At 36.2% G+C, this 27,812-nt stretch overlaps 1 protein-coding gene and 1 long non-coding RNA gene across 4 annotated transcripts; one reads left to right on the top strand and one right to left on the bottom strand.

The window, feature by feature from the left end:
* Nucleotides 1-90: 90 nt before the first annotated feature.
* LOC126967531 (S1 RNA-binding domain-containing protein 1) lies at nt 91-27,812 on the top strand. 2 transcript variants are annotated; one of them, XM_050812040.1, is made up of 12 exons: nt 94-644; nt 738-891; nt 2,176-2,402; nt 6,037-6,285; nt 8,315-8,549; nt 9,135-9,253; nt 16,086-16,233; nt 16,765-16,848; nt 19,209-19,351; nt 19,912-20,124; nt 24,039-24,295; nt 25,285-27,812. In XM_050812040.1, the coding sequence occupies exons 1-12, from the start codon at nt 286-288 to the stop codon at nt 25,467-25,469; spliced, it is 2,373 nt and encodes a 790-aa protein (XP_050667997.1). In that variant the 5' UTR covers nt 94-285; the 3' UTR covers nt 25,470-27,812. The 2 variants fall into 2 exon arrangements, with proteins under 2 accessions (XP_050667998.1, XP_050667997.1); XM_050812041.1 differs by lacking the exons at nt 16,765-16,848; nt 19,209-19,351; nt 19,912-20,124; nt 24,039-24,295; nt 25,285-27,812 and having other exon boundaries at nt 91-644; nt 16,091-16,228.
* Nucleotides 11,487-14,868, bottom strand: LOC126967602 (uncharacterized). 2 transcript variants are annotated; one of them, XR_007730040.1, is made up of 5 exons: nt 14,823-14,868; nt 13,799-13,903; nt 12,975-13,160; nt 12,535-12,570; nt 11,487-11,916 (listed from the first exon to the last, which is right to left on the bottom strand). It is a non-coding gene; the product is annotated as an uncharacterized LOC126967602 (long non-coding RNA). The 2 variants fall into 2 exon arrangements; XR_007730041.1 differs by lacking the exon at nt 12,535-12,570.

Genomic DNA, 27,812 nt, shown 5'->3' with positions numbered 1-27,812 from the left:
ACTATCTTGTAGTCTGTAGACTGTAATTTATCATTTTGTTAATTGTCATTTGTCAGTTTATCACATTTGGATAAAAGTGACAATAGCAAACATTCAAAGTATTTGGACAGTTGATTTTGTAATTTGAATTTGAACTTTTACAATTTATAAAATTATGATGTTATTGTTTTTTTGTTTTGGTACATACAATAATCACGAAAAATAATAATTTAAGTTTTTCTTATCTACTTTTAAACATCATAAGAATCTTAATATTTAATAAGCCTGTATAGGATATAGGTAATAATGGAGAAACCAACAACGCGGAAAAGAAAAGCCAATACAGCTCTTGAAGATAATAATTCACCAAAACACAAAACGGTGAAAACTGTCGAAAAATTAGAGAAATCTCGAAAAATCAATGTTAAGGAGCCTAAGAAGCCGAAAGTTCAAGTCAAAAAAAAGGTAGAATCTGATGACGAAAGTGTTGAACTTGAAAATGGAAATGAGAGTCATTTGTGGAATGAGGCAGATATGCTTTCAAGCATCGAAGGTGTACCGCATGACTTCGCTTTAAGATTTATCTCTTTGTTAGCGGATGGATGTACGCTGCCATTTATAGCCAGATATCGTAAAGAAGCAGTTAATCACTTATTGCCTGATCGGTAAATTCCTAAATTTAATTTCAGTCTTAAAAATATTGTATTACTTAAAGTCCAATGATAGTTGTAAATATTTAATATATGTCTGTGTTGTAGGCTTCAAGAAATATTTGATAGTTATCAAAGTATTGCACAGTTTAAGAAAAAAGTTAAATCAGTGTTAGAGGCATTGAGAAAATCTAAAAAACTGACACAAGCAATTGAAAATAGTATTTTAAATGCCAAAAATTTATCTGAGCTTGATTTAGTGGTAAGTTTTGTTTTTATATTACATATTTTTGAAACTGTAACCCATTTGTTTTGTACGTTTATGAACATGATAGCATAATATATACATAGGGATGTAAATAGTAAGTCTTCTCAACAGAAGAAGAACTACGTACTCAATAAAGTAGAAGGTATAATAAGTTTGTTTGCCCCTGGGGTTAACATTATCAAGAATATCCTTCTGATATCGGCAAGTGCCCAAGGGCACTAGATTTTTCAGATTCACCAAAATCAAAAGAGCAGTACGGCACACTATACCCTCACCAAGTTCTGACCCTTATTTTATTTAAAATATGGTTTATTTTGCATGGTCTTATAGCTTGTTTCAATAATAATATGTAAAATAATATAGGTTATAGGTTATCATGGGCTAGTATCCGCAACTTGACGACTATGGCGCGCCTATTTTGCGTGGTGAGGTGGCTAATCTTGCCATCCCAGCTCCTCAAGGTAGTTAATCAAACCTCTGATGTCACCCATGACCTCGGGGAGAGTCCTCGGTGACCCCAGGTGTTTGGCCCGGTAAGTGGCCACACTCCTACACTCCAGAATGATGTGTGCGGCCGTCTCTTCTGCCTCCATGCAGGCCCTGCACAGCGGGCTGTCGGTGACACCTATACTAAACAGATGTTTGTTAAAAGGGCCGTGGCCCCTTATAATGTGGATTAATTTACGTTATCTTTGGCGTGGAAGTTTTAGTAGCTTGCGAGAGAGCCTGAAGTCTACTTGGAGTAGGGCCTCTTTTGCTTGTACACCCTCTCACTTCCGTCCAGTATCTCGTATGACCATTGTAGGCCATCTAGAGGGGAGGGGGACAATTGGATCTGGTCCTATTGCTATCATCTCCGAGCCTTACCTGGCCAGATAATCCGCAGCATTGTTGCCGCGTGAGTCACTGTGACCCTTTACCCATTGAAGAGTTACCTGGTTGCCATTTGCACATAACTCCGTCAGATACTGGTGGCAGTCGTATATTAGCTTTGAGGTGATAGTGTTGCTTTGTAGAGCTGTATGTAAAATAATATGCATTGACAGAACACTGTGAGTATGCCCAAAATCACTCCGATCCGAGGCATAACACACACGATCAGAGTTTCCAGGAATGAAGGGATATGTCGAGAGGCAATAATTTAAATTTTCTCATAATCAGACCTATGTTGTAAGTAGTGTGAATAACTATCTCAAACCTTTCTTCTATGGTACTCTAAAACTGCTATGGTACCTACATATATCTATAAAATTTATTAAATGTTTGATTAAATTTCAGTATGCCCCCCTTAAATCAAATTCTCTTTCTCTGGCTGAGAGGGCTCGTAATTTAGGCTTAGAACCTGTTGCTATCGGTGCTTTAAATGGTGAATATATAGACTTGCAATCTCTCACTGTGGGAAATGAAGAATTATGTGATGTGGAAAAAGTGGAGTCTCATATAACTCACATTGTAGCTGATATTATTTATAAAGATACAAGAGTTCTTGAACAAATGAGAAATTTGTAAGTATTATGTTATGTACAATGTATATAATATTATTTTTGTTGATGACAATAAGCATTTGTTGCTAAATCACAATGTGTGGCTTATAATATCAAAGCCTCGTATGCTAACAAGGTGGGTATTAAATACGGATTACATTGAGAAACCTCAACAGAAACATCTGAATTAGAGAGCAATGAAAAGTCGCCAAAGCCATCAAAGAAGTAGCTAGTCTGAAGTGGCAGTGGGCAGGACACATAGTCTCTAAAAATTTCTCATAGGGCTAAAAGATCCTGGAATACAGGACTTGGAGCAAAAAGAGACCTAGAAGCAGACCACAGATGTGATGGAAAAATGATAATTTAAGAAAACTGCAAGCACTAAAGTGCGTGTGGCGTGGCACCAGAATAGCACCACCCCATCTCCTCCCGTGGGTGTAGTAAGAGGCGACAAAGGGATACAAACAATGGAGGATGGGCAGCAGCATACTTTGTTAAGAGGCCACCACTTACTGCGATCGCCAACCCGCTTGCCAGCAGCAGCGTGGCGATTACGGCAGAAAACACCCCTCAAACACCTATCAAAAATATGATAGACACAATAAGGCCCCGGCCCCCAGTCCCCGGCGGCCCCGCTCGTGGTGGCCACGGTAGCAGCCACATAAGTGACGGGGCAGGGGGTTCTAATAATGGGGGCAGTAAAGTCCTCGAATGGCGACCACGTACCGGAAGACGCAGTGTTGGCAGGCCCCTCACAAGATGGACCGACGATCTGGTCAAGATCGCTGGAATACCTTGGATGAGGGCAGCACAGGACTGATTGTTGTGGAAATGTTTGGGGGAGGCCTTTGTCCAGCAGGGGACGTTTTCTGGCTGGTGATGATGAAGCACAAACTGGATGGAGTTAGTTCAAAACCAGACTAAATATTGAAATCTAAAGGAGGCCTACACAAAACTGGATGATAGAGAGAGGTATTCATGGAAGATTGGTGGGTTGAGAGGTATTTACGGGGTTCGGCAACAAAATCTATACTGCACCTCTATTTTGATTAGAAACAGAACTTGGTTCAAGATATGTGGTGCCTGTAGTTTTTGGTCCAACATGTTGGTGCAGTGCAATTGGTCAACCTCACAATTCCTCACAATGTTTTACACTATAGTAATTTTAATGTTTGGTCATTGGAGAAACAACTCTTCTTCAGTAAGTAGCACTACACTCTAGTTTGTCTGCTCCCACCCGATAGCCGATTGGAACTGGTGTTCCCATTGTGCTGTGCAGTCTTTATATGTCACTGTTGATGTAATGAGAGTGACATTGATTGTTAACACATATTTAATTCAGACTAGATGTCAAGACACTACATTAATGATGGCTGTATCTTCCTTAAGATCTTATCTATAACATTTTATTATTAAGTCTGTATGGTATGCAATAAAGTGTATCTATAGTGTCTTGTAATAAAGTGGTCTGGATTACCACTTTTGCTCAGCAAATGCCTTATTCGGAGCCAGTATCACTATTTTAGATAGCTAATAATGTGTATATTCTATCAAGATATTACTTAAAATTTTGTTTAAACTTTAAGAGCAAAAGTTGAATTAAGTATGTAATCAATATAATATATATTTTCCTTAATGTATATTTTTGGTATTTTGTCATTACAAGCATTACAAAATATTATAATAAATAAATAAGCATAATGATTTAATCATTAACTAACTTATAATATGGCTCTTTTTTTATGGAAAAAGAGGTCACATGAGAAAGGACAGACAAGTGTATGGGTCACCTGGTGTCAGATCCAGTATATGTTGTCGAAGAGTGGTGATACGACAAATGGGGTTTTTTAGTGGTAAACGCGCAAACTTGAGTCTTCTGGGGGTTAAATTGGACAAGGTTCAAGTTACCCCATTCCGCGACCATCTCAAGAGAGGACTCGATAGAAGACACAAGTTTCTCCCGGCACTGGTCAACGATTTCCCAAGAGAGACCTGCATGGCTCGTTTTTACGGCATCACCACATCAACAGTGTTATCGTTTGCATAGCAGAAGAAACAGAGTGAGAGATAGCACACAGCCTTGGGGCACTCCAGCGTTCACGGGCTTCGGGTTCGAGCAATAACCGTTGACAACCACCTGAATGCTACGCTCAGTGAGGAAGCCGGAGATCCACTTGCATAAGCTCTCGGGAAGCCCAAATGATGGAAGTTTTGAGAGGAGTGCCTTGTGCCATACACTATCAAAGTTCTTTGCTATCTCCAGTCTAACTGCCAGTCCTTCCCGCTTGCTTTCGATAGCCGCCGCCCATCTATGTGTTAGGTATACTAGAAGATCGCCTGCCGACCGACCATGGCGACAGCCGTACTGTCGGTCGTTGATCAACTGGTGACCTTCTAGGTATTTCAAGAGCTGGCGGTTAATTATGCTCTCCATGATTTTGGAGAGCAGGGAGGTAATAATAATAGGCATGTAGTTTGCCGGACAAGAGCTGACTTCCATGAGTCAGGGACTATGCGTTTTGAATAAGAGTGCCGGAATAAACGCGTTAGCACCGGCGTCAACAACGGCACACGTTCTAAGCACGATTGGAGAAATGCAATCCGGCCCGTACAAGTTCCCGTCATCCAACTAAAACAGAGCTTGCCGAACAGTTTTCTGTCTGTACTATACTTCAGGCATAGAGCTCTGACACGCAGGATGGTCGGCGGTGTATTTCCGTTGTCATCAAGAGTCGAGTTGGAGGCAATAAGAGCGCATAGAAGATCGGCTTTCTCTTTTGCCATATGGGCCAGTGTATCATTCCTCATGTGCAACGGCGGCAGGGACGGCTGGTTGAAGTTACCAAGAGCAGCTTTCGACAACGACCGGAACCTGCGTGTTCCAGTCGAGAACTGGAAAGCTGCTCGCCGATTTTGACAACGTGCTTCGATATCGCACGGGCGAATTGCCGCGTAAAGAATCTGGAGACACGGTTATATTTTCTCTTTAGAACTTTGCAGTTCGGATCATTTGTGCCCAGCGCCGCAACCCAAGTTCGATACGTCTGTTTTTTGCAGTCAGATGCTGCTTTAACTGACGCATTGAACCAGGGCTGTGATCTGCCACTGATGGATACTATAGAGCTTGTTATATGTAGTGATCACATCGGCTACTGCAACGGCGCAGGCACTGGGATCATCCGAAGGGAAACAAACCTTACCCCAACGGTAGGAACAAAAATGCATCCTATCCCAATCTGTTGACTTGTAGTGCCAATCGCGACGGGTTACTAGTGGTCTGCGATGTGGGCGTTGGATAGGCACTACACTCCTAACTAGGCAATGGTCAGACGTTCCGATAGGAGCGTCGACAGAGACCTGGTAAGTATCGGGATGTGTAGTCAAAAGAAGATTTAATAAGGATGGCATGTGGCTATCCACATCCGGGAGCCGCGTTGGCCACTCAACCAATTGAGACAGACCATAGCTATGCCAATGCAAAATTAAAATTCTAGCTCTAATTAAAATAAGTTCTTAACTTGATATTCAGACTTCTTTGACAATAAAAATGCAGAAGCCTTTTATATTATTGCATAGATCAGAATTTTTATATTTAGACATTCTCATGTTCAGTCCTACAGACTATATTTTCTATATATTTTCATTTGTATTCTAGAAAAATGGAAACAAGATTCACTCTACAAAGTACCAGAACTAAAAGTTCCACAAAGGAGGTTAAAACCGATGAAAATAAGAAAGTAGACACAAAATCAGATCCAGAGACATATAAGCTTTACTTTGAATGGAAATGTCCAGTGCAGCATATAAAGAGCTATCAAACATTGGCAATTAATAGAGGAGAAGACGAGAAGATTTTATCTGTTAAAGTTCTTATTCCTGATTGGTATTACAATAAGCTTGAAAGGTAAAATTTAATGCACTATGTTTAATATTAAAAAATAATACATTTCTACATTTGAAGCTATATGTGTTTACAAATTTAATTTGTAGCAAAATTTATGGATGATGTGGGAATCAAACCTGCACCCCTCGACCTATATCTCAGCGCTCTTACTAAGCCAACCGCATTAATACGCATGACGCATGATCCGTAAATCTTGATATATTTTTGTCTCAACTCTCAACCCCGATAATTGTATATATAATATACTAGCCGTTCCCGTCCGCTTTTTAGAATTTTAGAAGGAAATAATTTTGGAATTCGAAAAATAAGTAGCCATAAACCATCTATGATAAATTTCGCATCGAATGGTGGTAGTCTCATGTCAATACGATCAGTGGTTTAGGCGTGATTGAACCTCAAACAAAGACCATTTTCGAGAGATGAGATGTCGCTCTTGAAAGTCTAAGCAGTTTGTTATTTTTAAGTGATATCCCTCAATTCTGGGATTAACTATAAAAATATTGTATTGTAGCAAAATTTATTATTTGAACCCGCACCAACTTGGCTTTGTTGGTAAAAGCGCTGGGACGTAACCTGAGAGGCGCGGGTTCGTATATTGTCCATTAATTTTAGAAAGAAGAAGACAGAAATGAGGGATAGCGTTTAAAAATATCAGTGTTAGTTTATTATTATTACTCTAACTTAGATTATGTCTATTAATTTAATTCTACCCCACAATGCAACAATTCAAGATTTTTTTTATAGAATGTCAAATGGTTAGTGACCCTGACTACTAGCTAGCCGGGTTCGCATCCCGGTAGGTGCAATAATTTATATGATGAATATTGATTTTTATTTCCGAGTCATGGATGGTTATATGTATTTGTGTATGTTTTTGTAAGAATATTGTATTAAATACAGGATGTCCCAAAGTTATGGGGCATGAAGGGAAAGTACCTTAAATATCGAAGTTATGCTATTTTACTGAAAGAAGACTTTATGTTATTTTTAAATGTTAGTAATTCTGCATTCAAAGATTTTCTAAAAATTACTTGCCTCGCCTGGGAATCGAACCGGCTTAACTGTAAAAAAAAACACCCCTACTCTTATGATGCCAATCGAAAGAATGGCCAAGAACTAATAACTCTTCTTAAATAACATAGTATTTTAAAAGAAAGTAGTCAATTAAGTGGGTATTTTTTTGTAAATTAATTAATTAAATGCTCAAAATGTGATCCCTCTTGTCTTACGCAAATCGCCAATCTTTTAATCAGTCCGCTACCTGTTCATTTTCTTATCATTTTATGGTGAATACTCGATATGATATGGCACAATTCTGTTTGTAACTCGCCCACGTTCTCGTATCGCTTTTTGTATAGCATATCTTTCACATATCCCCAATAGAAGAAATCTAATGGTGTAAGGTCCGGGGATCTGGCCGGCCATCTAATCGGTCCATTCGTACCAATCCAAGTAGTAAAACATTCATTTTACGTTTTTCCTTTCTTTTAAAATACAATGTTACTTAAGAAGAGTTATTAGTTTTTGGCCATTCTTTCGATTGGCATTATAAAAGTAGGGATGTATTTTTTTTTACATTTCAGTCGGTTCGATTCCCAGACGAGGCAAGTAATTTTTAGAAAATCTTTGAATGCAGAAGTACTAACTTTTAAAAATAACATAGAGTCTTCTTTCAGTAAAATAGCCTATCTTCGATATTTATGGTACTTTCCCTTCATCTCCCATAACTTTGGGACACCCTGTATATCGTTGTCTTGTACCTGTAGTACAGGGTATGCCTAGTTTGGCGCAAGATAATTTGTGTAAAAGTGTGGCAATATTATTATTATTATAAATAAGCTTACCTAATGGTTATTTACCACTAACCATATTCTCTTTCAACACTGCAGGAATCACAGTTTTTTTTTAAATTGATATTTTTGATGGTTATGCTTATTAGGTTTATCAGATTTACTAAGTTGAGCATGAAATGTTTGGATTTATAGCTCATGATAATGAGAAAGTTATATTATGGTATTCTGTATTTTAGATTTTGTCTGACACTATGGAAAAGCAGCCACTGGGTACGGAAAGGTCTTGGTGATGCATACAATCGACTTATTAAGCCATGGCTTTCAAGGCAAGTCCGCTCTGATCTTACAACTGCAGCCCAGAAAGAAGCAATCAAAACATTCACATCGAATTTAGAGAAGTATTTACTTACAGAACCAATTAAAAATAGAAGGATTTGTGGTCTTGATCCTGGATTCAAAGCTGGCTGCAAGGTATTTTAATATATTTTTATTAATTTTGGTACACTCATTATAATATAATTTTTTTATGACAGTAAGAGATGAGACGAGAATTGATACGGCCAGCCCAATACAATGATGTGCCGCTCGGGATTTTGGAAAACCCTATAATTCTGAGCGGCACTACAATTGCGCTCGTCACCTTGAGACATAAAATGTTAAGTCTTATTTGCTCAGTAATACCACTAGTTACGGCGCCCTTCAGATCGAAACACAGTAATGCGTATAAATTATTTCACGGCAGAAATAGGCGCAGTTGTGGTACCCTTAATCTAGCCGGCAACCTGTGCAGAGGAGCCTCCCACTGGTCTGGATCTGATGAAGGTTGTCAATATATGTTTATTTGACTAGTTATGTCTATATGTTTGATTTGATACATTTATAACATAGAGTGCATTTATAGATGTAGTCTTTGTTGTCGGGTATATGTGTACTCTGCAGAGAATAAACAACTTGCCTATGCGTCTATTAGGCAGAGTTTTCGTTCAGTTGTAAGAAAAATAGAACAAAATATGTTTTTTTTTTTGTATTGTCATCGTCGGCTGTGACACATTTTAGGTGGGCATTATTGACGTAAACGGCAGTAAATTAGAAGCATGTACCATATATCCAAATTTACGAAATAACAAGTTTGATACTGCAGCGGGGCAGTTGAAGGAGTTGTTGAAGAAACACAGGTAAAGTTGAAATGGATTGTAATTCAATTTTTGACATTAAAGATAGGTCCATAGCATAAATATAAAAAAAGCATTAAGACACCATTACAATACACATTTTTTTTGTAATGAAATGATTGGCTACAAGTTATAAATACAAATATACCGAATAGTTCATTATTGTTGTTTAAAATTAAGTTCTTTTACTTGTCCAACATTTCTTACAAGTCAATTTGGGCAAAAACTACCACGTTGAAATAAATGACATGCCTGTGATTAATATCTATTTCAAGTAATTTGATCAATGAGTTCGACCACCCGGTACTAGGGTGCTATTGCCAAAATATTATATTTAGATTTGAAATCATTGAAATAGGGACTTTATTTCAGTATACATAGTTATAATATACTAGCTGCCTCGATAGACGTTGTTCTGTAGGTTATAATAAAAATACTGTTTTATAGGAATTTGCCAATAATATTTCAAAACATCAAGAATTATTTCGTTAAAAATGCTCCCCTTTGTTATAATGAAATTGCGTCACTAAATTCTCTCATAGAAAATATGTCCATACAAAACAAATATTGAAAATATTATGGGCCCCAAATCGAAATAAAAACTATCCTTATCTCTCAAGTCTCAAGGACCAAACAGCGCCCCATGGAGTAATCCCCTTTAAAATCCGTTTATTCGCTGACAAACAACGTGTCACGTAATTTATATTTTATATTAAGATATATAATATCTCGAGCAATAAATAAGCAAGAGTACCACACAATTAGTTACTTTAGTTATTTCCATAGTATTATGTCCTATGGTATATTGCTATGGGGCAACACTGCTGATATTAATACAATATTGACTTTTTGGCGGGAAGTCAAACAAGGCGGTCATTTTAAAATTTCTTAATAAATAAAATTCATATTTCTTGGTAAATTAATTATCCCAATCTACGAATGGGGTCTCAAAGTGATGGAAATGGCGATGGGGAGTCTTCGGACAAAAAAAGAAAATACGTGCGGATTTCGGAGAGAGATGAGAGAAATAACGATAAGTATAAAATTTACTTTAAAAGAAATTATACTAGATTATTTCTAGAAAATGTCACATACAGTGACTATACCGTGTATGTTACATCAACGGACGATGAAAAGTTGGGTAATAAAAACCCTATAAAACTTACCCAACTCTTTACAGAAAATGTGAAAGGTATAACGAGCGTATTCAGAATAAATTCATATAAAATTGCTGTAACTTTTCAAAAAGCTGCTGCAGCAAACATATTTTTAAAATACGACAGTTTTCTAACAAAATATAAATATAGAGCCTTCATACCTGCCCACCTGGTTGAGAAGGTGGGTTTAATCAAATTTGTGCCAACTGATATGTCCAATGAATATATATATCAAAATATCACTTCAGATGCAGACATAATATCAGTTAAAAGATTCATGAAGAAAGATGAGAATAAAAAGTTAACACCAATGACCACACTAGCTATAACTTTTTCCTCGACAACTTTGGCAAAATATGTATTTTTAAATCTATTTCGATACCAAGTTTTTACATATATTCCACCAATAATTCAATGCTTCAAGTGTTTTAAGTTTAATCACTCAGCCAAAGTGTGCCGAGGCACACAAATGTGCTCCTCTTGTGCTGGCAGTCATTTATACAAAGAATGTACAATGGATACCATGTGTTGCATCAACTGCGGAGGGGCTCACCTAGCAATTTCAAGGGACTGTCCAATAAAATTAAAGAAATTAGAAGAAAAACGTACACTTATATTAAACCAGAACCGTACATTTGCATCTATTATAAGTAGCAATACTTTAGATGATAAAAATTTTCCAGCACTTAAATCTAAATCCATTGAAAAAAATGTAAATAACCCTAAGTCTATTGTAAATACTAACTCATCAAATAAAAGAGACACTATAGCAGTAAATAATAAAACAGAATTAGAAAAAATAGCAAACAATGAAATTATTCTCAATGCCATTGTGAAATCATTAGTTTCTTTAGCCAACTCACCTAGTAATGAAGCTCTTACAACAAATAGAATAAGAGATATTTTCTTGAAAAATTTATTATAATATGGATCATAGCTCTAATAAAAATAATCAAAATATAAAGAATTACATTACAGTAGCACAGTTTAATATTCAAAGTGTTAAAAACAAAAAACCTTTATTACTACAATTCCTTTTTTAACAGGATATAGACATTTGTATGTTAAATGAAACATGGTTGAAAGAAAACAGTTGCTTTAATATACCAGACTATAATATAATACTTCAAAACGGACCTAATGGTCATGGAGGTGTAGCTATTTTGATAAAGAGTTCATATAAATATAAAGTTATTCAAACACCATACTATAACCATTTACAAACAGTTGCAATTATTTTAAAACTCAACATTGGCCAAATATCCATGCTGTGTGCATATAGTCCTCCAAGAGGGGGTCGTTTTAAATGCAAGAAATTAAAGCAAATTATAGATAACTTGCCCAAACCCTTAATGTTATCAGGTGATCTTAATGGACATCATGTTGCCTTTGGTTGTAATTCTTCAAACTCCAGGGGAAATGATATTTTCAATTTATTAGATGAGTCCAATCTTTGTATTCTTAACACAGGTTCTCCAACCACAGTAGGTACCATAAGTCATAATCCATCTGCAATAGATATAACATGTGTAAGTCCTGATATAGCCCCTTTATGTGAATGGAAAGTACATAATGACCCAATGGGTAGCTACCATTATCCTACAATAACAGATATTCAAACATCAATTGAAAAATATGAAATTGGTAGTCCCACTGAACACTTTATATATAGTAAGGCAGATTGGTGCAAATATCACACTTTAAGTGAAAAAGCATTCAATAAAATAAACTTAGAATCACAAGATTCAATTTATCTTTACAATAAATTTTGTGACATTTTAAACAACATTAAACAAGACTGTATTCCTCAACTTAAAAAACCAAATAATACAAAATCTTATAAAATTAGAAAACCGGTTCCATGGTGGGATAATGAGTGTTCTGAGGCAGTATTTAAAAGTAAAAATGCATTAGCCTTTTATAGACATTTTCCAACAATAGATAATTATATTGAATACAAAAAAGCTGATGCACAAAAAAAAGGTTAATATCCGAGAAAAAGAAGGCAGGCTGGACTTCATTATGTGACTCATTTAATAGGTATACACCAGTTAGCAAGATTTGGAATTACATTCGGAGGTTTAAAAGAATCTCACACAGAAAAGCTCCAATAAATGATGAGTGGACCTTCTTTTTTAGATAAGCTAGCACCTATCTCTCCACCTGAAAAAGATATAAACACAGAAAAGTTCAATCAACTGTTTCAATCAACTGGTAACCTTCATAGCTACTTTCTTACTGAACCCTATACTATGAAAGAGTTTAAAACTGCTCTCAAATCTAGGAAAGACACCACACCAGGTCTTGATGGCATAACATACAAATCAAGAACCTTCACCCTAATGCTTTAACTATCTTATTAAAAATATATAACCACTTATGGCTGTCAGAAATTATCCCCGATTCATGGAAAACACAGTGTGTTATCCCTATAATTAAACCTGATAAACCAGCAAATGATTGCAACTCATACAGGCCCATTTCATTATCGTCATGTATAGGAAAATTATTTGAATGCATGTTAAAGTTTAGACTAGAACATTATAGTGAAAGAAATAACATCATACCTAAAGAGCAGTTTGGTTTTCGTAGAGCTAGAAGTGCCACAGAAAGCTTTACATCCTTAATTTCAGACATCAAAAACTCATTTCATAACCATTCCCATACAGTTTGCGCCTTTCTTGATGTTAATGGAGCATTTGATAATGTTAACCCTTTAGTGTTAATTGAGATTCTCACAGCCATTGGAATACCTGGCAAAGTTTGTAAATGGTTATTCAGATTTCTGTATGAGCGTACAATGTTCATTAAATTCAATAATGTTTTACATGGACCTAGGCTTATTTATAAAGGAATAATGCAGGGATCTACTATCTCACCCTTATTGTACAACTTGTATACATCTCAAATTAACAGATATTTAACAAATTCATCTGCTAAGTGTCTCTTGTTTGCTGATGACATAGTTGTGTATAGTGTTAGTAAGAATGTAAATAGTGCGGTACAATGCTTGAATAATTCACTTGACCAAATCCATAGATTTTATAGTGACTTAAAACTAGATATTAATGTAAATAAAAGTGGTGCAATGGTTTTCAGTAAAAAAATGGGTAATATACAAGATACTCCTCTAATATATTTTAATGGTAATCCATTGGTTTGGTTGAATGAAAAGAAGTTTTTGGGAATTTGGTTGGATACCAAACTGAAGTTTGAGTCTCATATTAATAATATCATTAAAAAATCTTCTAAAGGACTTAACATTATGCGTTCTTTGGCAGGTGTACACTGGGGTTCTGACCCTAAAATATTGTCCATGCTGTACAAAAGCATTGTTAGAAGCCACTTTGACTACAGTACCTTAGCATACATGAATACGAATATTACTTACCTCAGGAAGTTAGATTCTATCCAGAATAAGGCTCTCAGGATTATAACAGGAGCTATGTGCTCCACTCCAATAAATGCAATGGAGGCAGAATCTGGCATTTTTCCTCTAAAATTGAGAAGGTTACAGATTGCCAATAAGTTTGGCCTTAAGTTATTAGCTAATAACAATAAATTTGTTTTAGATAGAATTCTACCCAAAGAGGATTTTCCTCAGAGTTTGCTGTCTAATCTTTCCATTAATGCTACTCAATTGATATTTGATCATATCCCAGACATAATGAACTTAATATTAAATTTAAAATCTTTATGTATAAATGTATATTCATGTAAAATGAAATCTTTGTATAATATTGATTTTAGATGTATGAGTAATGATCTTTTTGAAATAGTTAGAAATCAGTCAGAATTCTTAAGCTTTGTAAATAGACAACAACTTTTTTACAAATTATATACAGATGGTTCAAAGGTTGCAGGAAATGTCACCTCAGCTTATTATGACTCTCAAATAAATAAAACAAAATGTTATAAGATTGATCCCACATGCAGCATATTTACGGCTGAGTGCTATGCAATTTATAAAGCTTTATTGTACATAAAGGATGTAAATAGTAGAAACTTTTTAATTGTTTCTGATAGCTTAAGCTGTATTATAGCTCTGGACAATATGTCAAGTAAGCAATGTTGTAATTATATTTTATTTGATATTACTAAAATTATATTAGAGTTAAAGAATAGTGGCAAATCTGTTACATTTAAGTGGGTACCTTCCCACAGTGGTATTTCTGGTATGAAGTGGTGGATAAAGCAACCCGAGGTGAATTCGATGAAGATCACAGCAAAGTATTAAAAGTTCCTTATACAGACTATCATGAAACATTACAAACAAAGTTGAGAGAGTTGTGGCACAGTTATTGGACACTTATTAGCAGAGAAAAAGGAAAATGGTACACTAAAATACAAGAGACCCCGCCGCTTTTACCATGGTATCACAAACACAAGAATGTCAATAATAGAAATTTTATTACCACTATAAACCGATTGAGATTTGGTCATTGTAGAACCCCGGCACACCTAGCAAAACTGAAGATAATACCAGAATCAGAGAGTAAATGTAAACACTGTACAACAGATAACACAGCTGATTTAGAACATATGGTCATGAATTGTCAACAGTATAACTTTCATCGTTTAATTTTAGCAGCAGACATTCAAAATATAACATTGGATGATAAGAAGAAAATGCAAACGACACCTTCCACTTTACAAGACATTTTGTGTAATTTATCGTTATACAAGCCATTGTACAAATTTATTGTAAATACTATAGGAAAAATTTAACTTTGTTATCTTAGTAATAAGTTTGGCCTATGGACTTGCATCCCGTGCCACTAAATAAATTAAAAAAAAAAAAATAATACAATATTTGTGCTGCAGAAGAGGGCTATTCGCGCTATTTATAACCTAGGTCCTAAATAATTATTGAGAGCAAAATTCAAAGAAATTAACATCTTGATTGTTGCTTCTCAATATATTCTTGATAATGTAATGTATGTTCATAGGTGCATAAGTGATTTTGCTAGAAACTAGTTAACATCAGGAACAGTCATAAACTTATAATGCCTAAGTCGAGTTAGTAAGTCTTTTGTGGGGCGATGTATATCCTTTATCAACAAGATCCCAGAAATTTTCAAAACAAAAGTATTACGTTATTCAAAAAATTGTTAAAGAACGATTGTGTGGTAAAGGTTACTATAACATGACTTTCTTAATGATACCACAGATAGGGAATGGCGTGACCGCCCTCAGGCTATTAAATAATAAGTTTAATTGTACAATATTACTGTGTAAACATATTTTTTCGATGAAAAAAAAGCCCGCTGAGTTTGTTGCGCCCGTTCTTCTCAGGTCTGAGGCATTCATTTTGGAATGAGTGGTACTTTTTCACTTTCAATAAGCGATCAACATCCTATTTTGAATAAAAATATTTGAATTTAAATGCAAAAGGGCAAAATAAATGTTCTGGAAATCTGAACGATAATATTCTACGCAATAAGTTATGGTATATAAGAACCTCTGGGTAAAGTTAATTGCGCTTATCGACTCTCTTATGTGAAGTTTTCTGAATTCAAATTATTCTTGAAGTACTTGTTATAATTATATCTTTATCAAATTAAATACTTGCTCGTCCGTTAATGATTGACATAAAAAAAAAATACTTGGTCTGAAATTTATTATTTTTCAGTACTACCCTCAATTCGTTGTAATGCTGAAACATATATTTTTTTCAGTGTAGAATTAATTGGTCTGGGGAATGGGACGGCGTGTCGTGAAACTGAAGCATGGTTAAGAAATCACGGTATTAGTGCTGTTATACCTGTCATAATAGTTCCTGAACAAGGCGCGTCTATTTACTCTATCAGTAAAGAGGCTCAGAAGGTATGTTTTTATTTATTTTATTGGTTATGTTAAGCATAATCGTAGAAATTCCATCCTGACCTGTCGATATCTTTACATCCAAAGAAAACAGAGCTTTTCGATCAGTTTTCTGTCTGAAAATATGTACTTCAGGCTGTCTTTCCGTTGTCGTTAAGAGTCAGGTTGGGGAAAAAAATAATGCCCAGAAGATAGGCTCTCTCTTTAGGTGTGTGGACCAGTATGTTACTTGCCAACAGATGTTGATACAAGAGATTTGTGTACATCCTCGATAGTCATATTAATAAAAAGCTTTGCCTCCCTCTTTACTTTTGGTATTGGTAGAGGGGCTCCTGTCTCCGCAAGCAAACTACTCACCTTTGCGTGCAGTTTTAGCCAGTCATTCCATGCCAGCCTAGCTCGTTCTTGAAGTTCAAAATACTCCTGGAGTGTTAGTAGATTTCTCAGAGTCACTAAGGTTTTTGCCTGTTCTTTGCCTCACTTTTTAAAATTGGGTACCATTCATAAATTATTACCATGTTATAAGTATTTCAGGAACACCCAAACATGGACCCTAATTTGATATCAGCTTTATCAATCGCCAGGAGAGTACTGGATCCATTGGGAGAACTTATCAAAGTAAGTTACATATTGAACTAGTAACTTTGACGTAAAATAAACAACTAGACTCACAATCACAATCTGATGGAAAACTCTGCATACGCATCTATTAGGCAGAGTTTACGTTCAGTTGTGTTACGACCGCGCTTTGAATACAACGCCACGCAATGACAAAGTCTTCAGTGGGAATATACTGTTCAAATAACGGCATATCCAAACGTAAAAAGAATGGACTACGTATTTCAAGTAAAGTACCCTGTTCCCTTTAAATTAACAAAATCGTGTAACTAACTTCATTTTGCATTTTTTTTTTATGGAATAGGAGAACAAACCTGGTGTTAAGTGATCACCGCCACCCACATTCTCTTGCAACACCAGAGGAATCACAAGAGCGTTGCCGGCCTTTAAGGAAGGTGTACGCGCTTTTTTTGAAGGTACCCATGTCGTATCGTCCCGGAAACACCGCACAAGGAAGCTCATTCCACAGCTTTATAGTACGAGGGAGAAAGCTCCTTGAAAACCGCACTGTGGAGGACCGCCACACATCCAGATGGTGGGGATGAAATCCTAACTTGTGGCGTGTCGTAAATAAATAAATAAGTAAATAAATAAATAAATAATTACATTTCAATTGCTAAAACAAAATGTTCTAGCCTCGTGTTCGCGTCGGTCTCTTTCGCGCATTTTGCACCATAATCAATGAGCTTATGAGCGTATATAGTATACACTATAGTCTATTGAGACTTTGAACACGAAATAAGATGTTAATTTGAATGAATGTTTTAATGTATAAGCTAATGATTACGTAATATACAACGCCGCTCTGACGTTTTATGACTATTTTTGAGAGTTTATTTGTTTATAGTATGTCAATGAATAGTAATCATTAATTTGTGTTTTATTAATTTAAATAGTCTTTACTCGCGATTCTTGGGTATTGGTACCGAACTATACTTTTCGACCATTCGGAGGTCCTCTAACGGGGTGAGTGTAGTGAGTTCGCGGTAAAGTTCCGCCATTGCACGTAACGTAATGAATTTGCGGCGTGACAGGCTGGGAGCGGGGGGTGCGCCGAGGGTGATGACTGATGACGCGCACGGTAGTACTGAAACTAGAAAAACTATGACCTATAAAGTTTCAATCTATTTTGCACCTTATAATGATAAATAAATAAAAATAAATATTAAATTTCGTTTATTTCAAAGATTACATATACATTTTTTAGTGGTTGAGACTTCCCCAGTAAGTTGTCTTAGGACACTTGTATTGGGAATATCCCGCAACTTCCTTATCAGATATATTGTATTTAGTAAACAATATAGAAATAAACAGAAATGATTAAAAACCAAATTTTACAATTTACAATCAATTGTGTGTGTGTGTGTGTGTGTGTGTGTGTGTGTGTGTGTGTGTGTGTGTGTGTGTGTGTGTGTGTGTGTGTGAGTGAGTGAGTGAGTGAGTGTGTGGATGTGGGTTTGAATTGGACCTTTGATTGGGTCCATCTATACAATGCGTGTGTTTATCATGTCAGTCTGATCAGAAGATTTTCCACTTCATCATAAGCAAGACAAGTTAGCCAATTATTTAAAGATTTTCTGCAAAGATGTAATGTCATAGGATTTATATTTAGGACACGATTAATTTTATTATATAAGAACACTGATTGACAGCTAAAGTGTCGTTCAGCAAAAGTAGTGCGAACAGTAATGGTATCTGCTACATCATTTCTTCTACTGATCAATTTGGCGTGATCTAGCGGAAGTGACCTGTGGACGGCTGAAATGATGTTAAGAACATAAAGATTCCAAATTGTCAAAAGATTACAAGTCAAATAGAGTGAATCAGTTGGAAATCTTAAAGGTTTGAAGTACATGACCTTGAGATGTGATCTTTGAGCTCTTTCCAATTCTAAGAGGCTTATTTTAGTTGCACCGCCCCATACCGGGATGTAGTAGGTGATCACTGATTGAGCCAAAGCGATGTATATTTTATTATGATAAGGGGTCAGTAATGAAATGAATGGTATTTGATTGGTGATTTCTTCGTCACTAAGATGGCGGCCTGTCGCATCCTCAACACGCGTTTTTAATGTAAAAAGTTCTCTGTCCGTTAGACTCTAGCATAGGAATAGCGTGATGTAAGTGATACAAACACACACACACTCACACACATCTCTCTCCTTATAATACTCACGCGCTTCCTCCTTCCTATATTCATTACTCTCTAACACATGCTCGCCGGTTCCGCGTGCTTTCGGATCTTTCCTTTTCTCAAAATGCCCAATTTGGTCGACGAATGTCGTGTAAATATTTACAAACGAATAATTATCTGAGTCAAGGCGATTAAGAATTATTATAACAAACTTGTTTTAATATTAGGTAGATCCGAAAAACTTAGGAGTGGGCTTGTATCAGCACGACATTCCTCCTAAGATGTTGGAGACAGCCCTTGACAGTGGTGTAGAGAAGATTGTGAGTTTGGTTGGGGTTGACATCAACACTGCGTCACAGGCTATGCTGAGGTAAATATTAATATTTTAGACAATAAGGAATATATGCATATTTTTATTAGATAAATTTTTAATTTGCGTTATTTTTGTAATACCTACCGTACCTATCATAGTAAAAGGAAATGTAATCTATTTATTGCGTCGAATACAGTATAGTTTATAGATCTTAAATTTATTATTGTCTTCTATTCGGCTTATTTAAATTAGTATGTTAAAACGCTCAACGCTCCTGTGATTCCTCTGGTGTTGCAAGAGAATGTGGGCGGCGGTGATCACTTAACAACAGGTGACCCGTACGCTCGTTTGTCCTCCTATTCCATAAAAAAAACGTTTACTTAAAATAAAATAAAAAAAACTTAACACTATACATATATGGTTATTTTTGTCAATTAACCATTTAAACAGGAGTCCGGGAAATCGTTTCTGTGGCAAGTTTTTTGATTTTAGCGATTGATGGTTGAATAATTTTATACATATGTTGCACAGTGGCCATAAACTAAACTAGTAGGTCTAGTGTGGAACGAACGAGGAATTACTTCATTGGACTTTTTAAATAAATAATAATTTTTCAGACGCATATCGGGCCTTAACGACGGAAGGGCAAAGAAGATAATAGCATACCGAGAAGCAAATAGCACATTCCAGAATAGAGCGGAAATACTAAAGGTGTCTGGAATCGGTAAAATAACTTACCAGCAGTGTGTGGGCTTTTTGAAGGTGCTCGGAGGAACAGAGCCCTTGGACACTACTATTATACATCCAGAGAGCTATAAGGTTGCCAAATTGTAAGTTTAAATTTTGATCGAAGAATGTTCACTCATTTTGATGTTTAGCTTTTCGTATTCTCTATTGAAAATATAAAAATTGGGTAATTATTTCGATAATTCAATTAGTTTCCGAGATATGGAATTGTTAACTAAAATGCGCATGGCGCGAGTTTCGACTGGCCGTTGCTCGCTACGTGTGACGTCATAAGTCAACACTCACACAGTACTTTCCCCGCTCCGGTACGGGTCACTAGAAGATTATGCAAATATTGTTTGAAATGTCTAATTTATGTAACGTAAAAGCAAAACCACTAAATGAGGAAATAAAGGAGTGACCTGTGACGTCACACAGCGGCTTATATTTATGGAAACTCTAGATGTGTTTAAAATCTAAACTAATTGGTATTTTGAAATGAAACAAATACCAGTGTATTTATATACATATAGCCGATTTCGCATACCCATTCTTCATTGAGATCGAATTAGAAATGAGGAGATCCGTAGGAGAACTAAAGTCGCCAACATAGCCCAAATGATTGCGAAGCTGAAGTGGCAGTGGGCAGGGCACAAGTTGGCCTTTGGAGCAGCAAACTCCTCGAATGGCAACCACGTACTGGAAGACGCAGTATTGGTAGGCACAAGATGGACCAATGATCTGGTCATCAAGATCGCCGGAATAGTATGGATGAAGGCAGCGCAGGACCGGTCTTCGTTTATTTATTTATTTATTGACACACCAACAGCATTACATACAAAACATTAAAAATAATTATGGTCTTATAGGTTTATAATCTGGTATGAATGCCAGTTACTGGTGCATACACCACTCTCATTGCAAGACATTAATTAAAATACAAAATATAGTTCGACCTACAAATTTAACAAGGATTTTAAGCAGATTACTAACAATAATAGATACAATATAACGAAGAAATAGTTTGTATGTATATCAACTAACATATTATTATTATTTACAAACAGAAATGTGCGGTTAGTTTTTTTTTCAGACTTGTCACTGTGTCATGAAAAATATCAAAATCTTTTATGGACGCGGAAAATCGATTGTACTCAGAACACATCCTTGATAATGGAGAATGTTTAAGGGCATTTGTCCTACTTACTGGTTCCACAAGTATGTTAGTAATCGGATTTCGTGGATAACTGTGCGGGATTTTGAAATTTATTTTATCTAGCAATTCACTGCACACTGTCTGTCCTGATACCAGCTTTTTGAGGAATGTTAGATCCAGTATTATGCGGCGATTGTAGAGTGACAACATTTTAAAGTGTTTCAGCCGCTGGTCGTAGGTGGCCTTATGAAAGATGCCGGAACTATGATATGCCAAGCATCTAGTAAAGGATCTTTGTAGTCTCTCTAAACGTTGAGAAGGTGCTGCGTATTGGGGACTCCACACAACTGACGCAAATTCTAATTTGCTGCGAACCAGTGAGATATAGGACGATAGTTTTTGACGTCTTTATTGTCACCTTTTTTGTACACTGGAACGATCTTAGCTTTTTTCCACAATTCAGGAAATACCCCGTCATGTAAAGACTTGTTGAAAAGGAGTGACAGTGGCAGAGCAAGAGTAGGGCCGCAGCGCTTTACAAATACGGGAGGGATCTCATCTGGGCCGGCACCTTTGAAACTGTCTAGATTTTTAATGGCACGTTTAATTTCACGTTCACTGAATTTTATTACATTCAAAAATGGCAGACCATGCGCTGCGGACTCTAGACTATCAGGTAATGCTACGTTACTAAACACTGATGAAAATTTTTTAGCAAATAATTCTGCAATTGTTGTACCAGTGTTAGCAGTTACCTCATCAAGGGTCACTTCGGCAGGTATAGTAGTTTGACCACCTCGTCTATCCTTAATATAGTTCCAGAAACATTTAGGATTCCTGATAATATTACCCTCGATCCGTTTTATATAATTGTGTAGGCATGCGTCTATTATTTTTTTACTACGCTCACGGAGTAATTCATACTCCAACCTATCGCGTGGGTTTTTGTATTTCATATAATTTTTTCTCTTACTTTCTTTTTCCAAGATTATTCTTATCAGAGACTTACTAAACCATCAAGGGAACCTGCTTTTTTTGGCTTTGAAACAGGGACGTATGTTTCCACGGTATTATTTAAAATACGATAAAATACAGTTGTCATCTTGTTAACGTTTTGGCACTTATCGAACTGTTGTGACCAATTAATTTCCTTCAGGTGAGCTAAGATTAGATCATAGTTCGCTTTAAAAAGTTGTGTCGTGGATTTTGTGCTGGTTTAAGAAAGTGTGGTATTAGTTCCGGTACAGTAATTAATAAGGGAGGATGCTTTCGGTCAATTTTACTTAATATTTAAGGAGTTAGAATCTTTTAAGGTAACACAGTTGGTTAGAACAAGATCCAGAACTCTGCCATCTTCGTTTGAGACTGGGTTCATTTGCATAATATTATTTAGTGCCATGAAGTCAGTGAGTGCTATACTCTGTGGTGAACTATAATTAGATGCACTGCATGAACCACCATCTAAATTGCGAGACCAACCAACAAAGCCCAAGTTGAAGTCACCCAATATTATAACTTAGTCTGTTTTGTCTAAAATATCGTTAGTGTGCTCTAAAAATCGAGTAAGGCTTTCCAGCTTCACTGGTGGAGGAAGGTATACTACACAAATTAGTATTTTGGTGACAACGTTATTTGTTTTTATATCAATTGAGACTCATAGGTCCTCTGCATCGCTCCCCCAGTTTGAATGACTAGAAGAAGGAATATGATTAGAAACAGCGATCAACACTCCCCCTCCGTCTTTTTTAGTACTTTCTGTACACAATCGATCTCTCCTATAAACGGTATAACGCTTATCTATAAATTCCGAACTCGTTACATGACTATTGAGCCACACTTCAGTAAATACAATTACGTTGTAGTTGTTAATCAGAATATTTGTAAAAACATCCTCTGTTTTGGTTCTTAAACCCCGCACATTCTGATAATAAATATTTAGAGCCATTTTGGTAAGATTTTCTATTAACTACTATAAACAACTTAGCTAAACTAAATCAATAGTTTCACGCTTTCGTTGTCTTTAAAATGAATAGCATGACTTTGCTCGTTTTTCCTTGCAAGTATTCTTTCATCCCGTATCCACACAAACATGAACCCAGCCTCCTTGGCTATCTTTCGGGCTGCGGCATGTAGATGTTTATTTGTAGGCGTTAGGTGTTCAGATACGAATACGGGCTCTCGACGTCCTCCGAGTCCAAGATGCTCGGTGTTGAGCTTACAATCTTTGTTCTTCTTGTTGAATCGTGTCACCGCAGCCAACAATTCATCGCGGTGTCGCTGACTACGAAGCTTTACGATGACAGCACGGGGACGATTGCTCTCCTTGTTTAATTTGGCAATTCTTGTAACATGTAGTCTTCGTAGAGATCTTTGGGGGAGGCTTTTCTGCAGCAGTGTGCGTCTTCCGGCTGAAATGATGATGAAGTTTGAATATATTGAATGTTGTTAAGTTTCTTGCACAGTAGACGGGTACCACAGCCGGGTCCTTTTCTGGCGCCAAGCACTGTTTGTGTATCGGATTGAATGGCGCTGTAGCTAGTGAAATTACCGTGCTAATAAGACTTAACATTTTATTTCAAAATATATCAAATTGCCGCTCAGAATTTTGGATTTTCCGTGGATTTATATTTGTTTTTATATAATATAGTTATTAGTATTGCCCAGGCTTCAAATCGGTTTATAATTTTAACTGTGGTTAATGGTTTTTTGTATGATAAACTTCGAAAGAATATTTATTTACCCTTATTAACCGGTGAGTTCCGCAGAATTCGAAACTGGATGAGTATACCTACCAAATGGTAGTAAAAAAGTTCAAAACTCTTTTTCCTTTGCCTTTATTTTATTGAGATAATTTAATTGCAGATTTGCTAAAAAAATCGGAGTAGACATAAAACAACTGACGCAGCCAAACTTCCCGCACATTGTCGAGAGCAAGACGATTAATATCGACATGGTGTCGCTGAGTAAGGACCTGGACTGTGACGTCAGCACACTGGAGCTGATACTGACAGCGTTCAGGCAGAAGTCCTACGAGGATAACGTCATAACATTCTGCCGGCCGGTTTACTCGATGGCAGTGCAGAAAAGTGAACAGTTGGCTAGCGGTACACAGTTGACTGGTGAGATTGTAGATTAGAACTTTTCTTTAGGTACTCTGAGCATCAAAACGCGTGTTATTGTAACTGTTTTTACATTAGATTTTACGTGAAAGTTACATTTTTAATATCATTTTAGTAAACCCTACGATTTGTGACCATTTCAGAGCACGTTTTCAGGGGGACTACGGTTGAAATGAGTCAAGATAGTATTTGTCATTATGAACTTAAGCGCTATTTGTTGCCCCGAAAGTGGTATTTGCTGTAGACAGAGGGTTTTCGGCAAAATTTACTGACTGACCTTTCCAAAGCATGTTTTCAGGGGGACAATGGTTGAAATGAGTCAAGATAGTATTTGTCATAGTTTGAAAGTGGTATATGCTGTAGATAGAGGCTTTTTGGCAAAATTTACTGACAGTGTTTTCTTCTTTTTTAACCGACTTTAAAAAGGATGTGGCTCTCCATTCGATTGGATTTTTTTATGTTTGCACACCGCTTACGCTGAGATTTATGAACCGATTTACGTGATTCTTCTTTTAGATTGATGCGGAATAGTTGCCATTTAGTCCCATAAATAATTCACAGTTTGGACCAGTAGTTTTCATTCTATTAACACATTTAGATAATTCATGTTTACGTGGATGATGTTATTGTTTACGTGGATAGTGTAATTGTATTTTGTGTACAGCTTAAGGAGTTTTCATTTGGTTGATTATATATTATTCTTAGCCCGTGTCCCGATAAGTGGGTGTTAGGCTACATGTCATTCGTAGCTAACAAACGTTCTTCACGCTATTTCATTATTAAGATAATGATGACCCTTCCAACACGGGCACGCGGCCAGATCAAAAATTTTTTGTATGATAATGATATTAATTTTAATAATAATTGTGTTAATCGTGACCATATTGATGAGAAAACCAACATAAAACCAATATTAGTAAATAATATTAATAATCCCATAATATTTGTTTAACTTCAATTGTGTTAATCGAAGAAAACGATATCCACAGGCGTTGTACGAAACGTTGTACCGTTCGGCTGTTTCGTAGACTGCGGCGTGGGCGACAACGGACTCATACACACCAGCAACTTGGCGAACATGTCGCCTAAACTCGGCGATCGAGTCTCCGTCACTGTGATATCCACTCCGAAGCCCAAACGACTCCAGCTAAGACTAGATAGAATATTAGTTTAACTATGAGAATAAGTTTATGTTACTATTCCTTTCGGCTTTGGAGCTCCGTCGCAGGACGCTACCTACAGATATCGCGCGAGTTGAATGCAGTCGGGGCCCGAGTGAAACTCTCTAAGAAAAAAGCGATTCACTCGATTGTATGAAACGTGCAGTCGTTGACAGATTGACAGATGACGGCTATAATCTTGTAAAAAAAGGAGATCCACTACGTTTTAAGCAACTGTTCGCTTTCAAACTTAGCCGGATTATACTTCGTGGGCAATCGCGATACTGTAATTACTACTATTTCAAACTTATGTCTAATGACTGCGCGTTTCACACTAAATTAAATTTAAATTTTTACTAAGGCACACCCGCCTGGTTTTACGTAGTGTTTACATCCTCTTTGTAGTGCTGTTCCGTCCTTGTCAGTTATCAGTTATTTTTTTCATCATTTTTAATCTAGTGTAAAATGGTATACTTAAAGTATTTTTTAAATTTATCAACACACTCATGATCATGGTCATTAATTATAATTAGGTCACAGCACTATCGCATTCCTGAACTCTGCATTCAACTCGCGTTATCTGTGATGATGGATAGAACAGGAACATGAACTATTATCTGTGTAATAAATACAATTAGTCAACTCGGCAACTAGACAGAGCAACTATGGGGTACCCACCCCATAGTTGCTCTGTCTGGTATGAAGGGGAGCGGCGTCCCTCTCCTGCCCGCGCAGTCTACAGGTACTTGTATTTGGGCATGTCACGTACACAAATCAGTTGCACGTCTTTTGTATTGACTTGCCATTGTTATTTTTTTTCTTGTTTAAATACCTTAGCTGTAATAATTATTAATGCAATACCCCTTATCACACATAAGGGGTATTAAAACACGAATGTGGGTTTATGGTGATAATAGTATCACATGAGTGTTTCAATACCTAATTATCAACAGTTGCATACAAGACTTTATCTACACCCATAATATGAACCCTCTTTAAAAGATTCTAAAACAGTTACCTTACTGCTAACATTAAAAAAGGCCAGTCCTAGCAATCATTACATCATCCAAACGAGTGTTGTAATGTTGTACTGAATTTCATTACAACACTCGTTTGGATGATTTAATGGTTATAAGGACATTTGGTGTTTAAATGTTGGCAATAAGCTTACTGTTTTAGAATCTTTAATAGAGGATTTAAAGCATGGGTGTAGATAAATGGCTGTACATCAGCATAGTATATATTCTATTTTTGTGCATATTTTAGCGACTAGACGTCCACACTATTTAGGTATTTAGCGGCAGCAGTGTTGACATATTATTAGTATGTATTACAAATTTGGTAGTATGCAATTTGTGCTTCAGTTTGAAGGGCACTGATTCTATTAAAATCTACTACCCGGGTACATTATCTCTGGATCTGATTTCAATGACGTCACCACATCGCGTTGCTACGGTGTGCAAAACAATCATCACCAGGATATTATTATTAATAAATAAACAACGATTTATTTTTCAGTATTATAGATTGATGTAAAGGTATGCTGTGATGCTGATAAGTGATTAGTATAATAATGAAAAATCAATGAGAAAAAACTAGGTTAACTAAAAATAGTATGTATTTTTCTGGCAGTACTATTATACCGACACAGAACTACAGAACGGTAATGAAACTGTAAACCGTACTGTTGTAACAGGACAAGGCGAGGGGGTGAAAGGGGAACGGCAGGGGGCTCCACGTTCCAGCGAAGTCCAGTGATAATGTGGCGGTGTATAATTATTATCTTACATCTCAAGGTGAAGCTACTGATTCTGACTGAGGGGGTTTTAAAGCCATATTTTTATGATGGATACAAATGTTAGTTTCCAATGGATGATTCTTTATTTTATTGTCTATTACGCATAGTACACGTCTGTGTGAAAGTGTGTCATTATTATTATTATTACTATTAATATTGTTATTAAAGATAAGTTTTGACGAGACTCTTGATAGTCTGTGTACTTTGTACAAAAGGTGGGAAACTTTGTTTCGTTTTTTTTATTGAAGTATTTTTTTTTTAACAATCCTGGTAGTAAATTTAATTATAATATCTCTTTTCTTCTACACATACCATTAAGTTATCACGGACTAAAGGCGGTGTTTTGTGCACTAAATGGTTTAATATTGACCATTTCATCTAACTTAGAAATGCTAAAATATGTTGTGTGCACAATTCTTCCCTGAATTAGTCGTGAGGAAAAAGTATATTTGAAATTTTCGAAATGGTTAAAATATAGCAGGTATTCAATGTGATAATCAGCGTTAGATTTAAGAGATGTTTTATTTTTGATTGAATAAAATGTTGCCTTTTACAAAAA

Source organism: Leptidea sinapis, chromosome 13 (assembly GCF_905404315.1).
Source record: "Leptidea sinapis chromosome 13, ilLepSina1.1, whole genome shotgun sequence".
Taxonomy (NCBI): Eukaryota; Metazoa; Arthropoda; class Insecta; order Lepidoptera; family Pieridae; genus Leptidea; species Leptidea sinapis.
The sequence above is the reverse complement of the archived record's forward strand: the minus strand, read 5'-3'. Positions and strand labels throughout refer to the sequence as shown.

What these genes read in the sequence shown, in the direction of transcription:
- LOC126967531 (XM_050812040.1), top strand. Translation starts at nt 286, where the DNA reads ATGGAGAAACCAACAACGCGGAAAAGAAAAGCCAATACAGCTCTTGAA. An exon ending in TATTACAATAAGCTTGAAAG is followed by an intron (nt 6,286 to 8,314) that starts GTAAAATTTAAT and finishes TCTGTATTTTAG; the next exon opens with ATTTTGTCTGACACTATGGA. An exon ending in TCAGTAAAGAGGCTCAGAAG is followed by an intron (nt 16,234 to 16,764) that starts GTATGTTTTTAT and finishes TAAGTATTTCAG; the next exon opens with GAACACCCAAACATGGACCC.